This window comes from Festucalex cinctus, chromosome 13 (genome assembly GCF_051991245.1).
Source record: "Festucalex cinctus isolate MCC-2025b chromosome 13, RoL_Fcin_1.0, whole genome shotgun sequence".
In the NCBI taxonomy this organism is placed as follows: Eukaryota; Metazoa; Chordata; class Actinopteri; order Syngnathiformes; family Syngnathidae; genus Festucalex; species Festucalex cinctus.
In genome coordinates this window covers 16,596,846-16,619,278 of record NC_135423.1, presented here as the reverse complement: position 1 = coordinate 16,619,278, position 22,433 = coordinate 16,596,846, and the positions used below count along the sequence as shown (strand labels likewise).

The 22,433-nt window shown below is 39.5% G+C and overlaps 1 protein-coding gene across 1 annotated transcript; it reads left to right on the top strand.

Moving 5' to 3' along the window:
• Positions 1–1,606: 1,606 nt before the first annotated feature.
• tlcd2 (TLC domain containing 2) lies at positions 1,607–20,968 on the top strand. Its single transcript, XM_077541695.1, has 4 exons — positions 1,607–2,229; positions 2,331–2,413; positions 8,457–8,539; positions 18,797–20,968. Exons 1-4 carry the CDS (start codon positions 2,051–2,053, stop codon positions 19,175–19,177), a joined length of 726 nt encoding a protein of 241 aa, XP_077397821.1. The 5' UTR covers positions 1,607–2,050; the 3' UTR covers positions 19,178–20,968.
• The last annotated feature ends 1,465 nt before the right edge of the window (positions 20,969–22,433 follow it).

Here is a 22,433-nt window from a genome sequence, read left to right as displayed (position 1 = left end):
CCTTACTACTTCACGGTTCAATTATTGCAGATTCACTCAAACGCAACTTTTCATTTGTAACCATTTGTGACATTTATAACCCGGTTTCTGGTTATAACCTATTTTATGAGAAAAGAGAAAAACTTGAATGCAGTTATTAAATGAAAAGTAATGGACTACTTACATTAATTTAGCGATTTTTCCCTAATGCCCCAAATTCACATTTTTTTCCAGTTACCTTTTATTTATTATATATATTATTCATATTTATTATTTATTTATATTAAATAATTAGCTGACTTTATTAAAATGTTGAAAATACTGTAATCTTCTTGTATGTGGTCAAAAAAGACAGTTGCTGATGCACTTCAGTCTCGCTCTCGTCATTACCATGAGCGGTAACAGAATGGACATTTTACATTTATTCAAGAGCTGATAAAGGCTCACGTTCAGGAACTCCACACACCTGCCCTTAAAGGCCTGCACTCAAGAGTCATCTATATTACAATACATCCATCCATCCATTTTCTTGACCGCTTATTCCTCACAAGGGTCGCGGGGGCTGCTGGCGCCTATCTCAGCTGGCTCTGGGCAGTAGGCAGGGGACACCCTGGACTGGTTGCCAACCAATCGCAGGGCACACAGAGACGAACAACCATCCACACTCACACGCACACGCACACGCACACCTAGGGACAATTCGGAGCGCCCAATTAACCTGCCGTGCATGTCTTTGGAATGTGGGAGGAGACCGGAGTACCTGGAGAAGACCCACGCGGGCACGGGGAGAACATGCAAACTCCACCCAGGAAGGTCCGAGCCTGGACTCAAACCGGAGACCTCAGAACTGGGAAGCGGACGTGCTAACCACTCGACTACCGTGCCGCCCTATTACGATACATTGTTTTATTAATTTTATTATTATTATATTAAAGACTTGGTTAATTATCCATCCATCCATTTTCTTGACCGCTTATTCCTCACAAGGGTCGCGGGGGCTGCTGGCGCCTATCTCAGCTGGCTCTGGGCAGTAGGCGGGGGACACCCTGGACTGGTTGCCAACCAATCGCAGGGCACACAGAGACGAACAACCATCCACACTCACACGCACACCTAGGGACAATTCGGAGCGCCCAATTAACCTACCATGCATGTCTTTGGAATGTGGGAGGAGACCGGAGTACCCGGAGAAGACCCACGCGGGCACGGGGAGAACATGCAAACTCCACCCAGGAAGGTCCGAGCCTGGACTCGAACCGGAGACCTCAGAACTGGGAAGCGGACGTGCTAACCACTCGACTACCGTGCCGCCCACTTGGTTAATTAGTTACAATTAAATTATTTATAAGAAATATAACAATATATAAATAAAAAAATTATTCTGCAATACAATTAATTAAATCAATGTATAAAATAAACCATATATATTTATGTAATTTATCATTCAAAATACACTATTTTACGTACACATTGCTTTAAAAAATGTAATAATATACTGTAATAGGTCATGTTTATCCTTATCCATCGTTGTATGGCATGTTGTTTGCACTGTACAGTATCTTGGATCATTACGAGTTGTATATTCTGGGGGCATGTGAACGCAGCACCAGACATGCTTTTCGTGGCCCCGCCCCTTTGTAGTAGGGCGGGGAGAAGCAATCTGTTGGTTTCGCTCGGTGTCAAAAAGTTAACATAAGCAACAGGCGAGATTTTGCAACAGGGGCTATTTCTGTGAACAAGTCGGCGTCGGCACGCCTTTGCGGTCCATTCATTTCTACTGGGGTGTTCGCCTTAGAACACAGATCTTTGTTCAGGGCACGTAACACTTCCAGTCCCCACGCGCCGAGGTACCCACTTCACGTCATTTCAACACGTTTTCCGTTTCTGGGCTGAAGAACATTTGATCAAAACAAACGCCTTTTCGGGCTTTCACAAGCGTGTGTGATCGTGACTTCACGCCGGGCATGTGATTCTGTGGAACTTTACAAGGAGTAGGTAGCCACGGCGGCCAAGGCCACAGTAAGTGCAATTGGCCGTCAACCCATCTCGCTCTTTACGCGTTTTTGGGGCCATGGAGCTGAGCTCGGTGCTTCTCACCGTCGGCGGATCCTACGGATTCTTCCGAAATCTCAACACCGGAGTGGGGAGACTACCTGTGCCGGAAGCTGCGAGCAGGAATACGATTAGATGGAGAAACATATCCACATCCTTTGTGCACAGTCTTGTCACCGCGATATGGGCAGTGCTTTGGTAATAAGAATCACATTATAATGAGCGATTTAATCACAATATACTACATATATGTTTAAAAACTGTTGAGACGTCACGTTACTTAACTTTTTGTTTTCCAGCTTTTTCCAGCAACCAGAGATGGCTGAAGATTTGATAGAAACGCACTCTGCGTTTTCTCATGCACTGGTGTCTTTTTCAATTGGTGAGTATAGTCAAACATCATGGACAAATTCAAAATAAGTTGGGTGTGTGTCCGTCTGAGAGGCCTCGTAGTGATGGAATTCCATCCTGGGTGTGCCCTCACTGTTTATATTGTTCATATTACCAAAAGACAATATGGGAGACCCGTCATGTTCTCACTTTGTGTATAGCAAACACGCCACAGACACAGGTAGCCTATACCAGGTACTGCACGTTTAAAATGAGCACATCTGCCTCATAGTTCTGACTGAAGTTGTGGGCCTTCCTATGTAGAGTTTGCATGTTCTCCCTGTGCTTCAGTGGGTTTTCTCTTGGATGCTTCCATTGATTAGTAGTTTCCATCTTACCCATGACCTTATCTACTTTAGTCGTTATTTAATATTTAGTATAAGTATAAAACTTTGTACCTCCAAAATGGACACTTTTCAGGAGACCCCCAAAATGGTATGTTTGTTCAACCATTAACATTGCATCATGCGTGATCATCAAAGAGAGCAAACTATTTTCAACACATTAGATTTGTCAATAATTTGTACAAATGACACCCACTTGTGGACTGTCCAAAAGTATAGTTTTGTTTGGGAAAAGAAAGAAAGAAAGAAAGAAATTTGCCAAACTTGTGATTTATGACGTTTCGGCCCAACGCAATTATATTAATTTATAGTAGTAGAAATAGTGCAAATGCATGCAAAAAATGGCTATTTTTATATTATCCATTCGTTTTCTATACTGCCTCATCTAATTTGCAAACAGTGGAGTCCACCCGTAGGCTGGTTGTCAATCATTTACAGGGTACATATGGAAAAATAACCATTCATGTGACTTAAGTATTACATCAAATTGAAACCTTTATTTAACCACAATACAAAAAGCCATTGAGACCTGGGTCTCTTTTTCAAAGGTGATCTAGCCTTGGAGGCATAGCCCAATCATAAAACATATTATTATACTGAACAAAAATATAAACACAACATTTTTGTTTTTGCTCCATTTTTCATGATTTACTCAAAGATCTCAAACGTTTTCTGCATACACAAAAGGACATTTCCCTAAAATATTGTTCACAAATCAGCCTAAATCAGTGAACATTTATCCTTTGTCGAGATAATCCAGCCCACTTCACAGGTGTGGCATATCTAGATGCTGATTAGACAGCATGATTATTGTACAGGTGGCCTTAGCCTGGCCACATTGAAAGGACACTCTGAAATGTGCAGTTCTGTTTTATTGTGGGGTTCTGGGAGGTCACAAAACCAGTACTGTACCAGTATTGTACATTTCCTGAAAAACCCTTCACAGTCCACCAAGTGAAAAATCTAATTTGCTCAAAATATTACTTGGTAAATGGTGTCCACTTTATAGCGCATTATCTTTATCATATGTTTACAAATCCATATTCCCTGATTCCATTCAAACATATCGGCGTGTAGCCTACACTGGCCCGTTGTACGCAGTGTATCAACCCACGGTAAGGTTTTACATTTCAATTTAAAATACCCTCCATGATCCCGCATCGTACCCTGGCCAAAAGCAGAACCCAGGATGTTTTTTGTTTTTTTTCCACCCTCTTTTGTCCCATTTTAAAATCTATCCTTGTTGTGTTAGCCTCGTCCTAGTTTGCACTCGGGGAATTTGTCTCTCAGATCCCTTTCGTCTATTGCTAGGTCTCAATCACACTTGGAACTAGAGGTGGACAATAAATTAAATTAATTCGATTCATCGTCATTTTGAAAATCGTGAAATCGAATTTTGTCTTCTGGATTATTAAAAGATGTTGAGTTGTAATTTTGCTAACTATGAATGGAAAGTTTATGTTAAAAGTAGTGTTGTTCCGATACCGTTTTTTGGTCCCCGATACCGATACCCAGCTTTGCAGTATCGGCCGATACCGATACCACACCGATAGCTAAGGTTTTTTTTCCTGAACATGAAAAAGCTGTCCTGCCATTGGTTCACAGCATTCAAGGGCCAATAGGATATCTCTTATCGGCATGCAGTGATCATGTCACATATCAGTGAATGTCGTGCACGAGCGAGACACAAGATGCTGCATCCAAAATCCTATATTATCTTTGGAATTAATGGTATCGGCATGTTACTTGTGAGTAGTCACCGATACCACTGTTTTAATGCAGTATCGGCACCTCTGCCGATACCAGTATCGGTATCGGAACAACACTAGTTAAAAGTGATTTAGAATCAGTATACATTAGTCTGAACATTTTGCACAGGAATTATTTTTGAATAAATGACACCTTTAAATAAACGATTGTTGGGTTTAGAAGATTAAAATCATAATTGTACTGAATGACTGAAAAAAAAATATTGAAATGTTTTTTTTTTTGGCCATATGACCAGCCCTAGTTGGAACCTTTTATTGATTTTGTGAAATCTCATCTACGTTTTTTTTTTCCACAATTTTATTTAGAATTTTTCAACCTTCCAATGACATTACATGAATCGCCACAAAACCAGTTGCAGACGGTCAGGTCACGCCGCTCATAAAAAGCAGTTGCAAAATCACAGATATTGCGCAATAGTTGAGTCAGTTTTGGCCGCATTGTGCGGTGAGCTGCGGGCCGAACATGCATGTTTTTGGAGTGTGGGAGGAAGCCGGAGTGCCAGGAGAAAACCCATACACGTTCCAGCCGAACATGCATGAAGAACCCAGTATCTCAGTCACAATCTCTTCATAACTTAGCTCACAGCAAAAAAGGCTTCAAACGGTCTGCTCAGGCCCTTCTATGATGTTCTTGGTTTGTTTTTTTTCCTTTCAAAAACAACAATCTGCCAAACCTGAGTCCACATGCTTGTCCACAGTCTTAAAATAGCATCTGTTGCTATTTTCCAATTAATCCTTCAACAGTTTAAGGGCTGCCCCCTGAACCACAGCTTAATTGGCTGCGTGCCACACAGCTTGGGCTCCCCCAAGAATTCCCAGGATGCTTAACATTCCGCCAAGAAGCCCAGCCCTGGAAAACTGGCAGCACGAAGTGTGTTGCTGAGACATGAGCCTCAATGGAGGGTATTATGACCGGTCTGTGGCACCACATGTCACCCCCACTCACTTGTGTGACGTCACAAGGGCAACAACAGTGCAACAAGTCGCCGGTTTGGACAGTTTATTTCCACTGGAAAATTGAGGCCTCCCTCAACGATTGTGGTGTGATTCTGAGGTTACGCTTATTTTTTGGAGAGAAGTTGGCTCCACATGTGTTTGCTGGGATGCCACACGACTCTTGTTGCGGGATTTCATCAATAGTTTACAGCTTAGTGAATGAAGACCTTGTTTAGGGACTCCGCCACCATCTCCAGGACAAATCCAGTTAGTGTTACTGTTGGTGTGCTTCTGTTCTCTCTCCATGGGTGCATAGATAATTGTATTAAACATTATGCAGCCACAAGGCAGACATACAGAAGTAATAGTTGAATCTGTCATGTTTCTACTTGTCAGTCAGAACACATTTACTGCCTTACATTCCGAATTCCTATAGTATTTTCTAAAAATCATCCATATAATCCATGTAACTGTACTGGAGAATAAATAGGTTAACTTTATGATGATGTGTCCAAGGTAGCCGTTTTCTGCAAAGGGACTAGATAGTGAAGGTTTCTGTGAGACCTTGAGAGGAAAAAGGCTCCATCTTCTAAATCCTTTTTTTCAGCCAAGTGCTCCAGTCATGGTTTGGATGCAAGTCAGTGGAAACTGTCTGACTCCTGTGCTGATCATGCACAGAAATATTATTCTGGCATCAGGAAAGTGTAGACGCCCTTCTAATTTTCCCTCCATTCGAGATATTGCTAGACTCATGGTAAACTCATTAAAATATTTGTTTCCATCAGAGTACTTCCATGGGTTTTCGCCGGACATTCCAGTTTAGCTGTGTTAAAATGCTAATTCCTGACCAACACATGACCGAAGTGGTGTTTTCCTCCATTCGCCCCTCTATGAGAAATTCTAGATCATTTTGCTCTCCAAGCACCAGCCCCTCCCAACCTGAGAAAACAAGCAAGTGCTCACTTTATGACATCATTATTAAGTGTGGAGTGCGGACCCACCCCTGCACCGCCTCTGTGGACTAAACGCACGGCCACTTTTTCTGAGACCTCCATGGGATAGTCACAAAGGTAGCCTTTATGAATAAACATTCTGTCCAAATGAATTCAAGGCAATCAATTATCCTTCACATTTGCAGTGCCGAAGTGCGATAATTAAAATCCCACAAAGGTTCTGGCTGACACTTGTGTAATCTACATAACTGAACGAATTGTATAGTGGTTAGTGTTCTCTGTCTGTAAGCAGCAATTCCCCGGTTCGAGACCAGCTCAGGTTTTGTTTTTTTCCCCCTCCTTCTTCGTTCCTTTCCTCCCCTCCTCCTCCACGATTTCTTGCAGCAAGGAGCCGTTTTTTTCAAATGTTTATTGACAAATTATCCTGCGTCAAGTTGTGTGGCCATTCTGAGGAGTGTTCAAGCACAGAGCTCCAACAGCAGATTGCAGTCGGCCCCCCGGGGGCGCGGCTATCACACGGGGAGAGGTGGGGTTTTACTAAACCGGGCGTTTTATTTCCGCTAACCGGCAAAACACCTAATATTTAATAAAAAATTACATCGCCATGGTGTCACAGGTAAGATTTAATCATTAAATGCCTATAGTTATCTGTTGGAAGGGCTTAAAATACCGTGGTGTAATCCCTTTAATAATGAAGATTTAACAATTTGTTGCAATTTTGTTCACAATTTTCAAAATAAATGTGAAACAGGGCCAAACATCTAATTTCTTCTGATTCCCTATTTTCCAATATAGACGAAGATTAACCTGATGCCATGAACATGTTACATACTAATGCTGCAATCAAAGAGGGTCGGAAGTCGGACTTCTCCGACTTCAAACAGTGTGTACGGAAACGGCCCCTTGAATTAAAAAATTCCACTTGCGAAGTACCCCGACTTCACCGACGGACTACAATGTGACGTCACTCAATGGCGAGCCCTTTGAAAACACAGACCGTGAATGGTCAAACACAATTTACTCGAGTATAAAACTAGATAGCTTTCTTTATTCAACAGTCTGTCACTATCTCCCTGCATGAAATTATACGGTGAACTACTGAACTGTATAAGCAAAATTGTGAGAAGGCAAGTTTGCTGGAGGTCAAAATGACTTTTGAGGACCAAAAAAAACAAAAAAAACAATTTATCACGAGCCATCATTTTGGTTGTTTACTTTGCCTCGAACGCTTTCAGGTCAAAACTGTGAAAACCAATTCGGATACATCCGACTTCCGACCATCCTCGAATGCAGCATAAGACCACATTCTCAAAGCTTTTTGACTTTCCCCACAAGCTACACCTGAGTCACATCATCTCATTTATCTAGACCTTTGACAAATTGGTGCCACAGAGTAGTGGGAGGTTTATATGCACAACATAAATCACATGAACACATAACAGAAATGACTTGTACAAAATGGTAGTTTTTTTTTAATTTTTTTTATGTCTACATAACAGTAACGTGAAAGCATTGAAGGATGTCTGAATATTTTCTGAATAGATTACTGTAGGTACTATTTCCTGGCTTGCTGTGACGTACAGGTTTTAGGTAAGGTGAAAATAAAAAAAAAACATGCCAGTGATGCCACTATATCACACACACGTATATAATGGGCCTAATTCTAGCCTCATCAGAGCACCTCGCTCACCCGCACTCCGCCGCTCTCATCCTCACCATTCCATTATTTTTACAGCATTCTGAAAAGCTGTCACCATGGCTACGGCTGGTGGCGGCGAAAGGGTGGTTGGGTGGGTGTCGGTGGATATGAATAGCTCCGCTCTCCAAGATGCATCTTGGTTGCCATCATGGTTGTCATGGAAGCAGGGTCCCCCTGGATTGCTGTGACATGCCTATAGCAGCTGTTGTGACAGTAAATGTTTTTTTTTTTGTTTTTTTTTGCTTTGTTTTTTTTTTTTTAAATCAATGAACAAATTAAATGCCAAAAAATAATCGTAATATTCATGTTTGCTAAATGTTTTCTGTTCCAACAGGTTACTTCATCTATGACCTCTTAGACATGGTGAAGCACCAGAAGTTCAGTCAGTTCTGGGAGCTGGCCTTGCATCACATTGTAGTAAGTCTTAAAACATAATAAGCTCTTAAGCTCTGCTTTAAGTTGGGTTACATGAAAGGTCAATTTGAGGTTTGTAAGACACAATCTGTACATAACATTGCTATAAATAAGACATAGAGGTTGTCGATTAAAGCTCCAGCACACCCATCACAAGTGTAGACGAGGCAAAGACAAAATACCCGTCTTTCTTGTCCTGTTGCAAAGAACAAGTGAGGGAGGAACAAAGCAACAATTGCGAAATGTAACAACCCACCTCCAGGCACTTTATGCCTTGATAAAGTCAAACTCTCACTGTCTTGCCAACCCGGCCGTCGTCATCAGCATGAACAGGTTGGATCACCTTAGTATTCCTGGCATGCAGAAAAAACAAAGGAAATGACATCATGTCAATTTGGACTTTATAACCAAAGTCATTTATAGCATCAATTTCTAACTGTCACTCCTAAGTTTTCTTTCACTTCTATTTTTTTTAAATATAATAGAGTGATGTAAATTATTTGTTTTGTTATGTTCGGATTTGGGTGGGGGGGATATATCTGGGATTACTACAATAAAGACAATTTGCAAATCTAGTTTACCTGTGATCCGAATGAAATCAAGTGTGAGTGAAAATAGTTGGCTGGATGGCTTCAACAAGCTACATCGCATAAGATGCTGATGCAACCTTCAAATTGCTCAATTATGGTGTAATTGGTGAAATCTCAACTATATAAAAAAACAGCTTTGAAATGTTCTTAACATATTTCAAGGGGCCAAAAAGCTTAATGCAGTTTTGGTGTACTGTACAAGATAATAATAGAGTGCCTTAATGTCCAGTCCAAGTGGTCTGGGAAAAAAACAAACAAAAAAACAACAACCCTGAAATACTTGTCCCAACTGGTACACCAAGGATAAACAAGACTGGGAACAGTCGATAGAGAGCTGTTAACGTTCATCATTCCTACAAGTATATCAACTTTCTTTTAATCCACAAGGTATTTTTTTCCTTGTGTATAACTTCCTAATATATTTACAGAATTTTAGCAGTGCCCCCCCCCAAAAAAAAACAAAAAAAAAACTCGGACCATATTTGATGTGGTTTTGTGAAATATCTTCTCCATGACTAAATTATATCGAATTTTAGAGTGCCTCTGTCATAACGCCATGTTGTAAAAGTGTGTTGTCTGGTGTGATGTCATCATTTGGGTGTGACGTTGTCACTCATTTTTTAGCAGAACTTTCTGGTAAACAAACAATTTCAAGGAACAATTTCAAATGACTTGGTTTTCAAAGAACCGTTTTTTAATTCCTGTCGAAATCCGTAAATGATTTTGAAATATTATAATTACAGACATATGTCAAAATGTTTTTTTTCAGAGCATCATTCTTAAAGACTTGTGGTAACTGGTTCAGCACTCTCAATGTTGGTTTAAAAGACATTTGTTGATCGCATTTCTTTCCTTCCCCTTCTGCAAGGCAATGAATGGAGGCTTTGGTTGTGCCAGCTGGCTGCAGAATTGTCACCAGAGCAATGAAGGGATGAGACTTTGCTTTTATTCAAATGTCCTCGCCCTCAACTGCCTCAACAATTGCTTTCAGTTTTCTTGCTAAAAAACACCCGTACGTTCCAGCTTTTGCTTTTAGGCTTTCTTCTCCTCCGCACTCTTTTCCTCCAGCTATAGTGATGCAATAGCATATTATCAGCATCAGTGGGCTAACTAAACTGGAGAATCTCCAATATTTGTACAGTCAAGTTAAGTTTGAACAGCCAGCATAACTGCACACACCAGATGATATCCTGGGAGACTGTTCTGTGGGTTAGTGTTAAGTAAGGTTAATTAATTAGTTTTCGCAAGTGTGCAAACATCACAGAATATTAAATGAATGCTGCACAATGTGCCTCATTGTAATAATTTCCATGGGGAATATAGCCACAATCTTTATTTCAAATAAAACAATTGTTTTGACAATGCAAGTAAAGATGATTTTCTTTATATCATCTTCAGTAGTAGTCTTGACAGTTGCCATTTTTGTCTTTGACATTTGCACAACGGCTTGTGGTGAGAGTTCCAAGCCAGTACAAATACTCAAATGAAAAAAAAAAAAAATATCCATGGAATCCTTTTACCCTTTCCTACTGATGGAAGAGGGATTGTGCATTTTATTGCTATTTGAGAGCTATGTGGCCATACCACAGTCACGCTTGATGGTCATTCCATGATTCTTTGTTTGGAAAATGATGTCTGGTTAATATTTTTTTTAACAGAATTAGGTTGACCCCAAATTTTATTGGGATGTGAAAAGCACGTGCTTTAAGTAGGCTGATTACTCATGACCTCAGTGTGAGGAGTGGTCAGTATATTTACGTACTAAGTTGGCATAAGGCCAAATCCAATTGCTCATTGGTTTAGACGTGTAATATTTTTCTGTCGCCTAAGTTAATATTTCCAGCTCTATGGTCATTATCTTATATTTCCTTTTTGCCTTATTGAGAAAAAAATTTAGTCAATAAAGGGTAAAAAAAAAAAAAAAAGGGAAAAATAGCTACATACTTGTGGAGTTTGGATGCCAATGGAACTGACGACTCACAAGATATGTTGAGGTCTTGAATGATGTCATGTCTGTTTTTGTGTGACTTTAGAGGCTTGAACGTTACTGGGACATTGGATTTTTCAATTCAGATTTCCCAAATCTACTCATTTGTGGGGTGTTGCAGCATAAAAACTACTCCTAGGAAATAAAAACACTGTCCTTAAATCTCAGGGCCAGATATCGTCGGTCATCTCTCATCTGTGGATTCCACACTTTCATGGTTATAAAAGGGGACTCCCACAAGATTAGGCAACAGTTTTTAACGTCAATGTGTGCGCCTATCATATGATCGTGTTCTAGTCAGATGCTCTCTGTCTTTTGTTTGAACCATGTTTGCCTCCACAAATTTGTGTCATCCCACTTTTATTAGGCAAAATTACATTTTCTTACTGGAGTGGGCCCAAAGCACACACCCCTCAAGCAGATCAGGGTGTGAACAGTTTTGTAGCTATTTGAGGGTCAATATTTTACACAATAATCTGGACTACGCTTTCTGTGTCTCTCATTCAAATCAATTTATTTGTTATAAACCATAAGCAGCTCTCACATTAGCTTCATGTGTCATGTGGTGGCACCCTCAGATAGGAATACATGTCTCAGTTTTCCAGGCCTAAAAATGGATATTTCCATGAACTGTTAGTCTCGTATGATGAGTTAACTTGAGTATGTACAAAAATAGAATACAGGGGAACCTCAATCATCTGATACAACAGGACGCTGATCAACTACTGAATTTTTCACTACAGGAAATAATGTAAATTCAACTTGGTTATGTATTTAAATGTCAAATTGTCGCTAAAACCAAACATTATTTAAAGTAACGCTTATGAGTGATACAAATGCAGAAATAAGGCTTTCATTTCGTCACATTGAACTGTGACAAAAGTCTCTTGGCTAAAACAGTATTTATTGTATGCTAAGCATTAGCATATTCAAATCCAAGTTACTACTCGTTCATCCTTGCTTGCTATCTTGAGGAATATAGTTAATTGCAGGTGTTTCTTACACAATCAATTGTATTTAGATGTCTGGTACCTTTTTATAGCTCATAACAAGTCTACAATCATTTGTTTTGCTAACTGTTATTTTCACCTATTAGATTATGCCTCAATCCATACTGAAACATGGAGAACAAACGTTTCACAGAATGAGGGAGGCAATGTGGACATTTTTGCGCGGTAAACAATGTTATGGGTGTGTTTATATCTCAGCTGTCTCATTCCTTTTGTACGGAACCCCTCGGGTCCCCCCTTATTTTTAGTGTGTTAACCCAGACAAGAGGAGAGACATCTGGTGTCCACTTGAACCTCAGGCTCTTTTGGAAAATAACACACCTAACACCAAACCTCCAGTGGCGTTCCACAAATACGTGCACCTCCTTCAAACATTTCTGTGTTGTAATCTTACTCCATATTTTGCCCACAGTACTCTATGCCCCCCCCTTTCAGCTTGTACAGCCCTGGGCCCACTCTTGTGGCTATAATAGCGACACTCCTTGGGACTTTCTCTGGTGGTCTTTTTGTCATTGAGAAATTGAAAAACAACCCGCAGGTCATACCATTTGCACACCACACCAACATTTGGCGGGAAAATATGCCTGAAAAGCCACACAACAAAAATGTAGCAGTCAAACCACAAGGTTGGGTGAACTTAACCTCCCTTGCCTGCGCTAAGTGTTGTATATTTCAAGGCATTTTAAATACGTTTACATATTGTCTACTGCAATCATAAGCTAAAAAAAAAAAAGCATTTTACTCATCAGGGCATAAGTGACTCCAAAGTTCAGAACCAATCAAAAACATTTGTTATACATTTGCAGCTTTCAAGTCAGCTAATGTTGGAATATTATCAACATGAAGGGCAGAACTGAGTGTCTAAATGTCCAGTTCTGCCCCACAGAACTGAGCCAAGCCAATCTTGTTTGTCTTTAAGAGGCCTAAGATGGGTCATACAATCCGACACGTCGCCTATGTGCCATGCATACCAAAGAGGCTGCAAACAAGGAAAGCCAAGCATTAATGAATTCAACAAAAGTGGAGGTATTTATTCACAGTTGATGTATGAGTGGTATGTGGAGGCACCTATTGACTTCCAAGATATGCTGACAGGCAAGATGGGGGCAACCGCACCTTGTTTCACGGCTCGAATAATGTCATATAAGCAAGGGCGAACAGTGCACTCTACTGAGTGCTATTCTAGTGGTCTCTAATTTAATGTCTTCATTTTAAGGATAAGAACATGACGTTGAAATGTGGAAACATGCTAGATGATCTTGTTAAGGCTCATCCGGTGAATTCCATCCAAATATGTCCATGACTATAACGTGACCTGCAGTCAGGCGGCAGCAGTTAACTCAAGTCGCATGATAGCGGTCACGCCCACCACCACCCGCTGCTGTCCTCCAGATGGATGCGTGCCTTTTGAAACGCTGAACTCTGGTTTAATCATTACTGTGTCTAAGGAGAGGCTGCATGGTTGCTATCTCGCTGTTGAGCTTCCTCTTTGTTTCGTCAGTCGTTTTTTCTTCTGACTTCTCTTAAGGAACCCACGTGATGCTTTGAGTGCCATTGATATTTTAGCTTTTGCTTTGTGTCTATCTGCTCATTCATCCAATATTAATGCTCCAGATTGTACATGACACAGTTCTGATTTTACGAATGATTGAAGGCCTTCTTTAGTTGCAATTGCCCTGCCCCATCTTAAGACATACTGCTCACTTGCAGCTGCCATCTTCTCTACGTCTGATGTGCTGACATGTCCAGGCAGAAGAAATGCGGGTCCATTTGTATTGAAAAAGCTACCATATGCCATATCTCGGAATTCCTTTCCGATCTGATTTCAAACAACACCCGGGGAAAGTTTCATGTGAAGATGACAGCTTTGTCAAAATTGTCTACTGTTCACCAATACCTTAAAGCTACTGAACGCAGAACATTCCATTTTGAAACACTACTGCCACCTGTTGATGAAAAATGAAACTGTACACACCCCTCTTCACGTACACAATGCGCACATGACGTCACATCCGCAGACAGAGGGCGGGAAATTTGAACCTGAATCCAGTCTGAAAACTATTGGCCAGTGGCTTGCAAGAATACCCATTGTGCACAGCTAAGGTGTTAAATTACTATTTAGAAGATGTTTCAGTCATAAAGGGTCAAATAAAGATGCTATTTTTAAATTGTTACATAGAGCAGCTAAAAAAAGGACAGAAAATGATACATGCCAGGCCAGTATTTGGCAATGTTAACTTGATAAATACTATATATGGACTTGACGCACTGTGTTGGGTACATTAGTAAGCACAAAAATCCACGGCAATGTTGTGGTCTACCATTTTATTTTGGTTATTACTTGCCTAAAGTACTCATGTGCCCGAACCGAACACTTAAACCAAAACTCCTCTTTTACAGAGAATTGTAATTGCGCGTTCACTCAAACGATTATGATAATGTTCAGCAACTACCCCAGACATATGAAGATGCCTAAATTCTTGAAGCTCCTTCAGTGTTGATTGGCATTGGCCTTTTGGCAGCATCACTAAACAGTTTCCTTCTTGGCTTTTCATTAATTTTGGATGACATCCAATTCTTTGTGATGTCACTGACACATTTTCTTCACTACTCTTAGCTTTTTTTCTTGGTGTATTTAATACCTTTTGTACCTAATATACCTTTTTGACCAATGAGAGTGCCTCTACTGGGGAAACTTTTTATTTTTGCTTCCCCACACATGATTTCTTTTCTTTTTTCTTTTTTTTTCTTTTAAATGAGTTATGTGGGTGATGGGTGTTGTATAGGTGATGTTAATGGTCTAAAAAGTATTGATATGATTTATCAGGGTGTCATTTTTTTTACATGACAAACTTGGCATTTGAACAGGGGTGTGTAAACTTTTAATATCTGTAACTCACAATGTTGAGTGTTAGTCTCATGATTCCATATTGCTGCAATAATGCATATCTGGGAAGTCTTCTAGTGGTTTGTGTTAGTGATCTGCCTTTTTATGAGATTTTTTTCCCCTTCTTCCTTATCAGGGTCAGCGTATCCTGTTGTGTCTTATCTTTTAATGCTGAAGGTCAAAAACGTTCCTATCATCTTAACTTGTTGGACCTCTGATGATTGTTTGGTTGTTTTCTTTGGTAACACATTCATCCCTCCCATACAGATCTTCTCATCCTGTGTTGATGACTTAGTTGACTTCATTGCTACTAATGTCTCCCGCTTGAAATTGGAAACACAAGACAGTCCTGCTGCAGTTTGTCTAGGGAACATTTAATTGAGCCTGCAGGGAGACAATCCAGGTAGAGTGGCTTTGACTGTGACAGTTGTGAAAGATCACATTTAAACCAAAATTTCTTTTGACTTAGAGTAAATCTAAAATAAAATAAACCGCAACACTATACACAAAACAAAAGCATAAATGCACACGAAGTGCGACAACAACAGAATTGTAATCCACAAATGTCTAAACAAAGATCAATGAAACTCAAAAGTCCAGGATATCAATGTGAGTCTTGATCTGGACCTAAACATTTTGTTTCACTTTTGTTTTTATGTTCAATGAAAATCTATTAATAGCTGTAAATAAACTGTTATTCAATTATACAATTAAGTTTATAACATCACTACTACACAGTTTTTGGCATAGTTCCAGTTCCTTCAACCGTTTTTCAACATCTCTCCAAGAGAAAGACACAATATGATGATGCCAAAATAAGTATGTCAAGGATTCTGACTCTTCATCAGACTCATCCAATCTCCAAATATTTTTTTGTATATCTGTAGTGGTATTATAAATTACCTTAAATATCAGTCGAAGATTTTCACTAGTTGGGCATGTAAAATTGATACAAAATATAAACTTGTAACTATTTTGGGGACGCATGCTTGATTGTATTTGTTGTGCCCAGTAAGTGCATAAATTCAAATTCACCAATAAGGTACAGTACTAAAATTTTCCTTATCCTACACAAATCTAATTATGCATATGCATGTACACCAGTCTTGAAACTGCATCTGTAAAACTTCTGACCCGCATGTGGTACTTTTTTTTTTTTTTTTTTGACAGTTGTGGAGTCTTTTCTAAGAAAGTGGAAGCTGTTATCGCTACCAGATGGTGGGAAACAACTCCACATTTTCCAATTTCACTATTTAGTTGTAAGTTTGAAAGCCCAGGTGCACAAAAACATCTGTCTGGGCTGCAACACTGCTGCCTTTTCTCTCTGACTTTTAATTTGTCCCCTCGGTGGTGTGATGTAACACGTGCCACATGAGGTTTCATCTGATGCTGAAGTATTCAGAATGTCCAACATTTTCCAGGAGCTGTTGGGAGAATTACTGGGATTCCCCTTCTGTCAAGGCAGCAAACAGCAGTAAAGAAATTGGCCTCTCTTTTTTCCATGAATGGCTTCCAGGCCTCACTCGAACTTACAGAGACCTTTGTTGCATTTACATTTTTCTCTCACTACTTTACACTTTTCTCCATTTTCTAGTGTTTTGATGATGCATCTTGAGGTGATATTTCTGATATCCCTCACCACTTGTACTATGCAATGGCGCTGATTGATGCTTGTCTATCATTGTTTAACTACCGAGATTAGGGATGGGAGATTGTGATTGGCTGCTGACAATAAGCACAAACATCATAACCATAAAGGAAGGATAACCACCATCACGCTAGAAACCATTTGTGTTTTCAAGGTTATGGTTATACAGTATTTCCTTTTGTGTCATACTTGAATAAGCATACATACATTGATGACTTTTGTACTACATACACACCCACACACACACCAACATCGACACACGATTTGTTATTCATCGCAATCATAAAACATTGATGAAATGTACAGGCAACGTTTTCATTGACATTGTAACACAAGTGCAAAATATATTTGAAAATACCAGTCACATTCATTGTTGTTCATTTTTCTTTTTTGTGGACTACCACAGTCATCAACATTAGTCATCAAAATATTCTAAGGGCCGACACCCATCTTCCAGTAGACCTACTTGTGGTGGCCTTGTTTGAGCCACACCCATTTTTCCAACCGCTTTCACAGGGACTCCTCTTGCAAAGTGGTGACATTGTTGCCGTATAAACAGACATACTGTACAGTAAATACCTGGCAAGTTATTAACGCTACCTCTGCAATACTTCCTCTCGGAGGCGAAAACAAAGCCAGACGTGCTGAGGGCCTCCCAATGTTTTTGTTCTAAAATGACCACCTCATCAATGTGCCTTTTGTTTGGTGCTCAACCAGTGTTGTGTCCTATACACATTGCTCTGTAGCGTTTGGTTGTGACCCTGCTGCGGTACTCTGCTCTCATAAATGGATGTATTTGTCACCATTGTCATCTAGTCCAGAGAGTGTGGACGTGTGCTGTTAGGGTGTGTAATAGAAACAGAAGCAATTTTGAAATCATTTTAATTTCAGAAATGAGGTCACACCTCCTTGACTGTTTATAAACCTAATATATGGGCCACCCAGCACTCGTTTTCTTTTTCTTTTCTTTTTTTTAAATCATATTTTCTAGGGATTTCACAAACAAACGCTGGGAAGTGTCACAAATGTATTTCTAAAAGTCTTGATGTTAATCAGTCCAGGGTAAGAGAGACTTGGAGAATGTTAAGCAGTTGTCATTGGTCACTTGCTCACATGGTGGTGTTGTCTCAACCTGGCCCAAGTTTTCACCTCCGAGAGTCATGAGATGCTAACTTATCATACTTTGTTTACTTGAGTCACTTTTGAGTAAGAATGGTGAATGGGTGGGATCAAATATCGGATGTTATGGTAATAGGAGTAGTGTCACACGTCATGAATGCCCCAGTTGTTGAATTGTTTGCGTTTTTCGATGCTGCCACCTTGTGGTGATTTCGTGTTAGTTGTTACTCAACAGAATTATAAAACAACCGCTCAGCAAAGGTGTGTTGACCTTTGCTCTAAATCCTATCACACACTGAAATAAACCACTATGTCTTCGATACTCTTTAATATATTTTGTTTTGTTTTGTACTTTAGGTATACATAAAACCCACAGCTGGCTGGCATATGTAAAGATTTATAGCTACTGTCAAACCTATTTAGTAACATCTCAACATTCGTAACAGTCATGTAAGTGTAAAACGAGGTTAGGCCTCTATAAACATGACTCTGGCTTAACTTTGACTGGATTTACACTGCATGGTTCAAGTGACATTTATTTTTTATTTTTTTTCAAATTTAAGAATGCACCATTTCAATGTAAATAGAAAAAAAATGCATGAAATGAGATATCAACCCTCCTCCACATGTTCATCAGAATCAGAGACATGTATCGCATATCTGTAGATGCAACTGGAGCATACACAGACTGGGAGGCCATACCCCATCAATGCCAATTTAACATAATCCAAATAGCTTGTGAACGTCACATGACATAATTCAGAAAACAAGTGAGCCGTGATTGATCTTACCTGAGTAACTGTCGACTTTTAGTCGACAGAAAGCGGAAAAATGGCTGCCCCAGGAGATGGGTTTTGTTGTTTAATTCATATTACACTAACACAATATTAATCCATGTTTCTATGTAACACAAGCCATGTTTAGATTAGTCGGGGGTGCATACAACTTAATTGGCACCAGTGTGTTTTCTTAGTTTTCTACTCCACCATAACATGACTCTTTCCTGTGTCTCCCCCTAGGTGATCACCTGTTTTGGCCTGGCCGTGTTGACGTACCGGTACATCGGTTTCGCTGTGGTGGCCCTGTTGGTGGAGATCAACTCGGTGTTCCTCCATCTCCGGCAGATCCTGCGCTTGGCCAACCATGCCGCCAGCACCGTCTACCGGGTCAACAGCATGATCAACCTGGGCACCTACGTGGTGTTCCGCATCAATACCCTGGCCTGGATGACCCGCTGGCTGGTGCTTAACAGAGACAAGGTGCCCCTCATGGCTTACACGCTGGGCAGCGTGGGCATGGCTGTCATGACGGTCATGAACATCATCCTGTTTTACCGCCTGCTCAGAAGCGACTTCCTGCAGAGTAGTACTCGGGAGGCTAAGAAAGAGAAGGAAACATAGGGGGAGTCCATTTTGAGACGATTTGATTAAGTTTGGTACATTTCTTCCATTTTTGTTGTTGTTGTTGTTTGGCCTCACTGACAGCTACTCGTTTACGTACTAACACCACACTACTGCATCACTGCACAGACTCACCGGGTGTTCCAAAATGTAGCTCCTCCATTGGAAGCAAAACATCATAGCCAGAGGTGGCAAATCCAGATCCAGAAAGTAAAAATCCTGCTACAGTTAGCTCCCTAGCTAGCTCCCTGTGTGCTTGTTTACCTGCTAGTTAGCTAGCATAAGGTGCTAAAGTCAAACTACGGCAGGGTTTTTACTTTCTGGACCTGAACTTGCCTCTGATTATGGCATTAATGTATATTAGCATGTACATGATGTATGCATTAACCAACCAAATCTAAACTAGTTATGCAACGGTGATGTTTTTTTTTTTTTTCAACTTCAAGCCACCTGCTACCTCAAAGCTTTTAACACTTGTTTGCCTCTTTCATAACGAGCATTGTTAATTATTGTTGAAAGTGGCACAACCAGTCCCCATAAAATGATAAACGTGATCTTAACCATGGGTTATTATGTTTGGCCTCTGTGGACGAACTGAAAAAAAAAAAAAAAAGATTCTGAGTAGTGTTGTTAGCGTTAGTTGTTGCCATAAGCTGCCCCGTTTGTTAATCCAAATGAATCTAGTAGCCAAGTGTATCACTATGTTTATAAGCAAAAAGGAAACCTGTGAAATAGTCTCAAATAAGCCTTTTTTGATGTATTGTATCTGCTGCTTTGCTGCAATTATCAGGCTGGAGGGAAGTGCTATTCTTATGATGGCCTGTAAAGGGCAGCACACTCAGCAGTTATACCTCAGTCACCTAAAGGAGACATCATCATGCATTTTTTCCCCCCCCAGAATTTAAAATGCTTCCCATTTGTCTTAGTCAAGGGTCTGTGATATTCTTCCATTGAAGTACACAGATGAAAAATAAATATAGTACACTCACTGTCCTCATGTCACACTTTGTTTGGGATCACTCATGCGAGTTGTGGTGTTAGGAGAGTAAAACGTCTTTAGCTCCACAATGCAAATCAATGGCCTTTGCGAATAAGTAGGTGGGCAGGCACTCCGGAGATCCAAGTACTTGAATACAAACCATAACAAAATCAAATCTGGAAATGTCTCCTTTAATGATAAGAGGAGTGGTATCGTCATCAATTTTCAAATCCTTTGAGTTTGTAGATCTGTTCTATTATTTCTACCTATGAGAGTTAGATGCCAAGTTCTGAGGTTTTCTGTTGGAATAAACACTTGAGATCTGTGAATACTTTGAACGCTTGCTCTTTGCAGTGGACACGGACTGAACCCTGTTGCGAGTAGCCAAAATCTTCAAATAACTGCCCCCCCCCCACAAAAAAAAAGAGGTTCGTAATTACAGATGGCGATAAAGCACTTAAAACGGGAAGAAAGACAAAACATCAGCACCATGCATCTAACATGTACACAATCATGAACCCATGTTACATATACGAGTGTATTTACAGTGTAGGTTAAATATTCTAAACAAACAAACCACCTTCACATGAGGTTCATCAACATAACACATTTTGGCATTTACACAAATGTTAGCGAACACAGGGAAATTGTGTAGGGGAATTAACAACCCATTCTATTAATAGCTGAATTGGGAGAAAAGCAGAGACACTTTAAAGTTTTTGACTGTGCACGAGGTGCATTCATGTACTACCAACAAAAACACCATCAGTAAATTACACCAATAACCGGTAGACCAAATGGTGCTAAAGTCATACCTAATCTGTTTTGGCGTGAGAACAAAAACAGCAAAAAAAAATTTGTTTTGTTTTTTTTTTTTTTTTTTTTTTTTGGTTTTTGTTTTGTTTTAGTTTTTTTTTTTTTTTTTTTTTTTTTTGGGGGGGGGGGGTAAATTGTGTATAATTGTAAATTATTTGTTCTAAAAGAAGTGTTACGGATGAAAATACTTGCTTAAAGCATTTGATACTAGTCATCATCAGTGTTGTCTCTTTAGCTGTTTTTTGTTTGTTTGTTTGTTTGTTTGTTTGTTTGTTTTTTAAATCAACCTCACTGATGTTGCTGGACTAGAAAACTGAAGCTGTGCTTAAATTGCACTCCACCCATATTGTTCCCAATTGAACGCATACCAGCAGTTCTAAGTTAAAATCAGAAAATGGAAGTCGTTTTTGATCACAGCAGCCTTGTAAAATATCCGTGTACTGTTGTTTGATTTAAAAAAAAAAAGTCTTAGCAAATATATGCAGTTCACTGTACCTCTTTAGACCAGTGTAATATGCAACTGTCTTTTTTTTTTCTTTTTTCTTTTTTTCTTCAAGATGTCTGTCTTTGAGTGTGATTTCACAGCAGCAATGTATTGATGGCAGCCAAATTGAGATACATTACTGAAAGTGGTACAGTTTTTGGCAATATTAACACTGAGAATATGATGGATGTCTCATCACCATTTTCATGCGTCTGATATCTTTTCCGACATGCATAATGACGATTGAAATCATATTTTCAATACTGTATTAAGTTAATCAAAAATGTTTTTATTAACTAAATATTGTAAATATGTGAAAATAAATATAAATTACAACAAAGATCAACTTTTTTTTAAAGGTGTTTACAGTGAGATGTTTGTGGTTTTCATGAATTACAAAGCACAAGAGACAGGTTTATCTGTCTGAGAGCAACCTCTGCTCATTGTAAATCACTTATTTCTTCTGGCACAGATTATTTTGCATCTCGTACTCCAATATATGTTTGGAAAAATAACATTGTTTCATGTTATAAAGAGACTCATTCTGCATCTTTTTCCTTGTCTTTTTTTATTTATTTATTTTTATTTATGCAAACACCTACGAATTTTTCATGCAGTTTGTTGTAATTCGAATCATATCCAAAGGAGGGCAGCGCAGTGCTACACCCAAAATGTAATTTAACCTCAGGGTCGTTTCTAGCAGAAAAAAAACAAAACAAAACCCTAGACGTTGGTTAAGAAAAGATTTTGATTCAGAAATAACTACCAACACTGAAACTAAACAAAATTAAACCGCAGACTACAAAATGTGTTTTGGAATAATCAACAATGGAACGACTTACTTACTTGGCAACATTTAATGTAACGTTTCTCAGAGAGCAGAAAAATTAAGGACATATATGCTAGAATTATACATTTCTATTTCAAACACAAATTTGCAGTTTGGACAAACCCAGCTGATATCAGAATTTTAGTTG

Bases quoted from the DNA above. Each gene is read 5' to 3' on its own strand.
- tlcd2 (XM_077541695.1), top strand. From the start codon at position 2,051: ATGGAGCTGAGCTCGGTGCTTCTCACCGTCGGCGGATCCTACGGATTC. The intron at 2,230-2,330 runs GTAATAAGAATC...TTTGTTTTCCAG, and splicing joins GCGATATGGGCAGTGCTTTG to CTTTTTCCAGCAACCAGAGA. The intron at 2,414-8,456 runs GTGAGTATAGTC...CTGTTCCAACAG, and splicing joins ACTGGTGTCTTTTTCAATTG to GTTACTTCATCTATGACCTC.